We start from the raw sequence: 9,153 nt of genomic DNA, 5'->3' as shown, positions 1-9,153 counted from the left end.
AGTACAGACTGAACGGATTGTCAACACATCCCACCGCTGTATGGCCAGATGAGACGCGACTGGATAACCAGTCTCGCTAGTAAAGTTTTAATGGATAAAGACTGCAATCAATGTAAAAACGATTGCGGTGGCGTACAGGAGTCGTACAGTACAGTAAGCACACGTGAGTCCGTTATAATAATGCGTGCATGAGTGCTCTTGACGCACTGATCGCACATTGTATTTTTGCACAGGCACAGACATTTCCGTACATTCACGTTGTTTCCACACACATTCACGATAATGTTTTGATTTGTCATGTTTATGTTGCTGTGTTTAGTTATACTGAATGGATCAGTGTACTGTAGTAGATATATGCAATCAGCAGGCGGTTGGTTTAGTTTTTTTTTTTGATTTGTTTTTTTACATTACACTAATGAAAACCATGCTGTCTAGACATAAAATATGTTTTAAAATGAAAATACAGTGTAAATATTTAATTCAGTTCATCGTTATAGCATTATCTATACTTGTATTAATTAACTGAAATAATATACCATATTTATTAACATTGTTTTCAGTACTACATTACTTGAATGCCAATTGCTGTAATGTGAAACATAATTTTAATTCTATGGTACATATAGCCCAGCATTTTAAAATAATTGAATTATTTTATATCAAAATACATTGGTGAGTACTTACATTTCTACTTAAGAATTATATTTTGCCTTAATAAATTCTAACCTGTTTTTTTTTTTTACTATTATGTTTAATTTTGTTTGTTTGTTTAATTGTTAAATTATTGTCATTACTATTATGTATTTTCTCCTATAGTTGGCATTACTGTAATCTCAATGTCATTACTGTAATGTGAAAAAAATCATTCTCAGATTTGTTTTTTTAATAAAATTGAAGTATTTGATTCAATTCATCATTATAACATGATCTATACTCATACTATAAATTTAATACAACAAATAAAACAAATTACCATGGTAAGTCCTTAGAGTTCTATTTTACAAATGTAGTCAGGAGCAGAACGAAAGAACCGCTCGGCTCCGAAGCGAAAAGCTGAATATGCGTTGCATCTGCTGCCTACTTATACTCACGCTGTGATCAGCAGCAGCTGGATGCAATAATCGCATGCCAATGTGCATTGGCTCGTTTAGTTTACACTCGAAGTGGATTGGTCTCTCTAAGCGAGATCCCAATTTCGTCGGTCATCCGACGTGACGTCGAGAGTGACCGACTGAAAGGGAACTCAATGTCATTACTGTAATGTGAAAAAAATCATTCTCAGATTTGTTTTTTTTATAAAATTGAAGTATTTGATTCAATTCATCATTATAACATGATCTATACTCATACTATAAATTTAATACAACAAATAAAACAAATTACCATGGTAAGTCCTTAGAGTTCTATTTTACAAATGTAGTTTACAATTTAAGCAATATATCATTGTTTTTCTTCATATTTCAAAATGAGTTGTTTTTTTTTACTTGTCAAGACAATAGTCATAACAATAATGTCACAATACAGAAAATAGGCTGCATTTTCTTTGTTCAAAGTATATATATTGTTTTCATTTTGAGGTGAAATGTGACCCATGAAATGTGACAATTTCTGAAAGATTATTTTTTTTATTGTTTATACTATTTTAACACAACATTGCACACTCCATCAGCAGATGCAGTGGATGCATGAAATGCTGGTCTAAAATGTCTGAAGACTGCACGGCCTGCGGTTTAATCCATTACAGATAGTAAACCTTGTATCGTCAGAAACAAGTCCAGGAAATGAAATGAATCAAGCAGGGGAACCTCACTATCTTAAGTGAGCCTGAGAGGAAACAATGACCCAACCTCTAATCAACTTCATAAATCCATGTCGACATGTTTAAGACCTCCTCCGCTGCTCCAGTTCTGTGCGATATCCTGTCTGTGGAAAATCAGGGGACCTATAAATTGATGTCAGGTGGCGTGATCCTGCAGTGGCACGGTGCGCCTACACCAATATATTTCTCTCCACACGGCCATTTAGTTTTTACACTGTGCTACAAAGTGTCATTTAGTTACAGAGATGCATGCATTATTGTGTACAAGCTTGCATTGTGACGGTCTAATGTTTCTCACAATGCTGTTTGCTTTGTAATGAGGATTTTAGGATGAGGCTGGAATATTAATGAGGCAGACGATAATGCAGATTCATTTTCCTTGTGTGTTAAAGGAACTCACCTTCATATCATTTAATCCCACGTGAATGTCTTTGTTCCATAGAATGCAAAAGGTCCTATAGTCCGACTCCTTTAGGGTCTTGTCATAGGAATAAATTATATTTTAAAATATATTAAAATACAAGTTATTTTAAATTGTAATGATATTTCACATTACTTCTGTTTTTTACTGTACTTTTGATCAAATAAATGCAGCCTTGTTTTGTTTATGTTCAAAAACATATACAAAACATATTACCAATCCCAAATTTTTAACAGTAGTTCCATTTAAATTTTATTCTTGGGTTTAGCTGTGAAAAAACAAAACAAAAACAAAGCAATAATCATGGTAAACCAGGTCATTTTTTCCCCCATCTGTGTCTTCTTGCAGAATCGTATGGACTGAACTGGCTTCTTTCCCTCCCTTTGATGTTGAGAAAAGAGACAAGGTTGCCATGGAAGTGAAAGAACGCAGACCCTACCGCTCTCTGACCTCCAGGCGGGACACGGAGCGCCGGTACACCAGCTCCTCAGCTGACAGCGAGGACGGCAAGCTCAACCCCAAGTCCTACAGCTCCAGCGAAACCCTCAAAGCTTTTGAGCAGGACTCCAGATTGGCCTATGGCAGCCGGGTCAAAGACGTGGTGCACCATGAAGCTGATGAGTTCAGCAGGCAAGGTGAGCGTGACAAGATTTCACATGTCGGATCTTATTTATAAAACAAGTGCATTTTAAACCAGTAATGTGTAATTTCTGTGCTGCCGAATGCAATTCAAATTCGAGAATTTTCTGATTTTAGTTGGTGTTTTTTTCAGACTTGGGTAGAATTGTGCTCAAGTCTGCGTGGGTTATGGTTTTGCATGGACCCCAGTATGGTTTGCATTTGCCGTGAAAGCAATCTGGCCTAATTTGCAGAAGTGAACCGTTATTGATGACATTATAATTTGCCTATTAAAGTATAATGCATTTCTGATTGCCGCATGTCTCAACAGAATTTACCTTCGGCCAGCAACCTGCATTTTTCATATCTGTTATATAGCAGACAGACACTAAATCCATTCTGTGCATGAAAAGACTCACCCTCATGTCATTCCAAACTAAATGCTATTCTGAGGAACACTAATGCATAATTATGTTCATGCTGCTCTTTTACATACAACAATTATTGGCAACCAGGGGCTTTCAAAATAATAATAATAATAATAATAATAATAATATTATTATTATTATTGTTATTAATGTGTAGTCATATTTAATGGGTTCCATAAAAACAACAGTGCAAATGTAGACTGAGACAACTGAAGGAAGGAGTTGAGTCATCCATCCTTGTTCTAAAATTTACTTTAAATTGACATTAAAGCTGATATTTTTCAAATTTGCTTCCAGACCCCCCTAGGGGACTCGAATCACATTTTTCCACCTCTGATGAGTTTGCATCCCTAGAGTAAAAAGTGAAGCGAACAATCTTTTGTTTGGATTTAAGATTTGTGTCTTGACAAACAGATATTTGGCATTAGAGCTTAATTTGGGTCGTGAGTGCCTAATATTGCACCTTATTTGACTGCTGCTTAAAAAAAATTAAGTGTAAAAATTGAGATTATAAAATAAACCAAGAAAATATGAAGTAGTAGTAGTAGTAGTAGTAGTAGTAGTAGTAGTAGTATTATTGGTGGTGGTGGTGGTAAAAGTACTATAACTCAATATTAATTTAATAATATGTTTAAAACAATTATATTTATTATTTTAATTGGTATAATATAAAAGTCGTGAGTGCCTAATATTGCACCTTATTTGACTGCTGCTTAAAAAAAATTAAGTGTAAAAAGTGAGATTATAAAATAAACCAAGAAAATATGAAAGATTGTTCAGCATGATGATTCTCCTAAATGAAGTGTATTAAAACTTTTGATGGCAAGAATGCAATTAAATTGTAATCATCCCTGATACCTGTGTGCTTATTAGTTTCTTTTGAAGTGTGGAACGCTGCACCCTTGATCATTTTACTTGCCTACTTCATATTAAAGCACACATCTATTACATGTACTTGTTAACATGAGACAAACTTTCATATGCTTTGGGGGAGCTCATCTCGCAGACTCGAGATCCGCAGCCCATCTTTCAGATATACTCAAGACTGATTGCATTCGAGCAATTAAGAGAGACTGCCTGTGACGATTTGATCCGCCGCTAATATATTCCAGCCGTTCTGAAAAAGCAGTATCTAAAACCGGAGAGATAAAAGGAAAGCCGAATGCGGTGTTGTAGCTTTGCCATTAGCGTGCTGGGACTTTAATGAGAGGGGGGTGCCTTGAATGCTGATTCGCTGATGTCTTTTATGACCTTCTAATGTGTCCAGTTGATGGTGACCTGAAAAAATATCCACTTCCCCTCCATGAATACTAAATGCATTGTTGCTCTCAGCCACGCTAACTATTATTGCGCTCGCTCTCAGGCATAAATCTATAATTTGCCGTTAGCTTCATCTAAACGGCTTCCTCTTTCTCGTACCTTTGGCCTTCACCAGACACGAGTGCACTCTGAATGTGATGTTTACTGAGGTTTTGCAAACTCAAGTGGGTTCGAGTGCTCCATTTTGAAAATAAAGTTCTCGTTAGGCTTTCCCAGTTGATTAAATGTTGGCTAGTTTCATATATTGCATATTCTTTGTCAATTTGGAGTCATATACTGTATGAGAGCAGGTGCTCTGTTAAAGATGTTCTGTTGTAATAAATAAATAATAATGTGTTTCAAAACCTAGTGAGCTGCCTACCTAGACAGTGTTTTAAGGTGTCATAGGTTCACATTTTAGCGCAAAGGCTGTTCTTAATGATAGGTGACACAGTTAAAGGGTTAGTTCACCCAAAAATTCTGTCATTAATTACTCACCCTCATGTCATTCCAAACCCGTAAGACCTTTATTCATCTTCAGAACACAAGTTAAGATATTTTTGATGAAATCTGAGAGCTCTCTGACCCTGCGTAGACAGCAATGCAACTGCAATGTTCCCAAACCAAGAAACGTAGCAAGGAAATCAGTAAAATAGCCCATGTGACATCAGTGGTTCAACCGTAATTTTACGAAGCTACGAGAATACTTTTTGTGCGCAGAGAAAACAATAATAACATAATTTATTCAACAATTCTTCTCCCCGAGTTACCGTCTTCCACCATTTTGGAGAGTACACCAATCAGAGAGAACGCAATCATGTGCATGCTGAATGTAAACAACGCTGATTACGTTGTTTACGTTCTGATGTCACATAGACTATTTTACCAATTTCCTTGCTACGTTTCTGGACCTGGGAACGTTGCAGCTGCATTACTGTCTACGAAGGGTCAGAGAGCCCTCAGATTTGATCAAAAATATCTTAATTTGTGTTCCGAAGATGATTGAAGGTCTTACGGGTTTGGAACGACATGAGGGTGAGTAATTAATGACAGAATTTTCCTTTGTGGGTGAACTAACCCTTTAAGCCCAAAATATACTTAGTTTTGATGACAATGCTTAGTGTACATGTATAACCGAACACATGGCTCTTCATAGTTTTTTATAGGGTGTGCGAACACGAATGGTCGACACATGCATACTAGAACATTTCATCCTTGTTCATCTTTGTAGTTGTGTAATTGCTCGCCATTGCGGTGTATGTTTGTTGTTATGTTTCTGATAGTTTGTTGTTGTTGTTCCGTCTGCACCAGTTCTTCTTTTTAAAGTGTGAAACAATGGCTTTGCCCAATGTCGCCACTAGGGGTGGAACGGTTCAACTTACTCACGGTTCGGTTTGTATCACGGTTTTAGGGTCACAGTTTCGGTACGGTTCGGTATGTGCTATGTTTAGGGAAAAACTATACTGTCAAATAAAAATAAAGAAAATAAGAATAATCTAACTACAAGCAACAGCACAAATAAATACAATAGAGTAAAGATACAAATAAAATAAACAGTGATTTTCAGGTTATTTTAGGTAGGTCTAACATTAGTTTTTAGGTACAGAAATTGAATAAAGTAATGAAATATAAAACAGCATTGCATATTTGACTGTATAAATTAAAGATTAGTCTTTATTAAAGTCACAAAACCTATTCAATCAAGAGCAGTGAGTGATTTATTTGTTGTTGCTGTTTGATTAATATTAAGAAAGTGCTGTCACTTTAAGACACTGTACATACATTATATAGGATATATAGCTGCTATAGCCGTTATATAGCACCTGGGTGATGATGGAATAAATGACTGCTCATATTCCAGCATAAGGCATTCGCATTGAACAAGAGTGAATGGTTTGTCCAATTTTTTTTTTCATTGTTGTTGTAATGTACTGGGAAGCCAGAATGCACATCCATCAACAGAAACATACATTAGCCGAACCCTGTTTGTTTTATGCGTTATTTATAGCAAACCATATTACAGATACGTTGTCAGATTTAAGTTGAACCGCGGTCCTAGTGCCGGACGGTTCGATTTATTTCCGCGAACCGTTCCATCCCTAGTCGCCACCTTGTGGATCAACTGATTAGTGCAAAAAAATGTAGGTTCATGGTTAGAAAAATCTTGCTTTGCATATTCTATGCTGATAGTGAATTTTACTTCACATGCATTTTACGCACATCCTAGCATACAAAAAAAAAAAAATCTAAAAATGTATATTTTCAGATTTTTGCTGCCCTCAAAAGTACTCTAAAGGTTGCGGCGCCGAAAATTCACTTAACCAACTTGAACCTGTTAAGTGCGTGGAATTTTTTTCACCCTCACATGAAATTCCTGTTCGAGTGGATTTCTATATATATATATAATTAATAAAATAAAAAAATCTATCACTAAGATATTTGTTTGTTACATAATTTTGTGTATCAAGATGCTAACATTAAATCACATAAAGTTATTCCATATAAATGAATAAATAAATAAATAATTTATATAAATGATAGAATTTCTGTCATCGCTTAACAATCTCAGAGCTTATGATAGTTTTAGTTTTTTTTTTCTAGAAAGGTTTTTGCGTTATTGTAAAAAAAAAAATATATATATGAAATGAGATGGAGAAAATGAATAGGATTTTTCTTCCAGACCCCTACTGTTGCAGTCTGTTCTTGTATGCATAACACAGATTGTATTTTCTGTCATTGTGTCCTTGTGTGTTGTATCAGGGACGGACTTCTCTCTCAGAGACATGGCTTTTGGAGATCCCGTGCCGCCCCATATGGCAGCATATAGGACAGAAATTGGGCTTCCTCACCGCGACTACTCGGTGAGCGTGGGATCAGACGCTGACACAGAAACGGACGGCATCATGTCCCCTGAGCACGCCGTCCGACTCTGGGGCCGTAGCAACACCAAATCCGGCCGCAGCTCCTGCCTTTCCAGCAGAGCCAACTCCAACCTCACCCTTACTGACACCGAGCATGAAAATACAGAAAACGGTGAGTTCGAATGTCTGTATGCTCTCTTCACAGTTCGGCTCAGAGCAATATTACGGCACCAGACACAGAGGGACATCTCCAGTTTAGCACCACGTCAGTTCAGATTGAGTGTGTGATGCCCCTTTTATATGGAAATCAAGTGTGGTTTGGAGAGGCGGATTTTGTGACGTTCTAGTTCGGTTGTTAAAAAAAAAAATCTCATGAATACTGATTTATGGAAATAAGCGATGTAATACTATGATAATTCGAGTTCTGTGTTTTCTGTTTATCACTAACCTCCAAGTGCTATACAGAACTTTAAGAGTGATGGTATTTTTCCATCCCTTCATATTCAGCTCAAAACAATGTCAGCATTAAAAACAAAAGCATTGTTATAAATGATTCTTATTCTTTCTTTCTATTCTTTTTTTTATTTAAATGCTTTCAGACATTTTTTAGATTAAAAAAAGCATATTGCATATTGCAAAAAGCATACTGAAGCGTATGTACTTTCTGTTAGGCCATGTCTTTGACACTTCTAATATTTTTCTTTTCATTATCTGGTGACCTTTCTTATACAAATTTGGATTTAATTCAATACTCCATTATATTTGCAGATGGATTAAGCACAATATTTCTGCGGTGAATAGAGATTAATTTATTATTAATACAGTGATTATAGTATGATGCATGAAAGTCTTTGCTTCATTTTGATTGACCAGTGCCAAACTATGATCCTGTCTGTTACAGTATGCAATAAGCTATGTGAAACCATGTTTTACAGTGTTTTTACCACATTCTTGAGCACAGAGTCAGATCTTAAAAAAAAAAACCCATAAACATAGCAAATTGTAACACTCGTTTATTTTGTATGTATTTTTTTATTTTCATAAATTTTTTATGATAATAAACATAATAACCAGTACTTTCCTGAAGTAATGTAGTTCAGTGATGAATTATCCATATGTAACTGCAATAAAATTCATGTATTTTGCATTTTTCAGTAATAATCTCCAAGGCATGTCTATGCGGCGGAGCTAGTAGAGGTCAGATGCTTTCTGATGAGATTAGTGGCCCAAACAGAGCAGGCAGCCATCCTGGATCCATCCTCCTCAAGCTCAGTGCTTCCAAATGGTCCCCAAGGGCCCAATGAGTGTCTTTGCTTGCATAGAAGGTCACATTGTACTGAGACAGTGTCACAGTAAAGCTTGTCAAGAGCAAGGCCTGATTACGCTAGAGGAACCGCTCCGAGAACTGCAGGAATGTATGGGAAATCTCAGCATGAAATATTGAGTCTGTTATAAAGTAAGAACTTCCTATTGGGAATGCAAATGTTAGTTGTTTATTTCATGTGCTAAGGATTTAAACATTTATTAAACCAGGATACACATCTCTTAAATTTGAACAATACAATTAACCTTTTGAAAAACCGCAGTTAAGTGATATTTCATGAATGGCCTTTGAGTTGTTCTGACTAGCAGACTTCAGAGGAATTTGGGAATTTTGGGAAATCAGTATGTAGCCACTGTTTTAACAGAAAGTCAGTAAACTTGTAG

At 36.0% G+C, this 9,153-nt stretch overlaps 1 protein-coding gene across 2 annotated transcripts in view; it reads left to right on the top strand.

Moving 5' to 3' along the window:
• LOC107740368 (teneurin-4-like) overlaps positions 1-9,153 on the top strand; it is a 263,631-nt gene that overhangs the window by 77,735 nt on the left and 176,743 nt on the right. For both annotated transcript variants that reach the window (XM_016552793.1, XM_016552795.1), the window contains exons 2-3: positions 2,589-2,875; positions 7,346-7,618. In XM_016552793.1, the coding sequence (XP_016408279.1) occupies positions 2,653-2,875; positions 7,346-7,618 (496 nt within the window). In that variant the 5' untranslated portion in view covers positions 2,589-2,652. The remainder of the gene's footprint in view (positions 1-2,588; positions 2,876-7,345; positions 7,619-9,153) is intronic.

The sequence above is a fragment of the Sinocyclocheilus rhinocerous genome, unplaced genomic scaffold, assembly GCF_001515625.1.
Source record: "Sinocyclocheilus rhinocerous isolate Xijiao unplaced genomic scaffold, SAMN03320098_v1.1 scaffold315, whole genome shotgun sequence".
NCBI classification, from domain to species: domain Eukaryota; kingdom Metazoa; phylum Chordata; class Actinopteri; order Cypriniformes; family Cyprinidae; genus Sinocyclocheilus; species Sinocyclocheilus rhinocerous.
The sequence above is the reverse complement of the archived record's forward strand: the minus strand, read 5'-3'. Positions and strand labels throughout refer to the sequence as shown.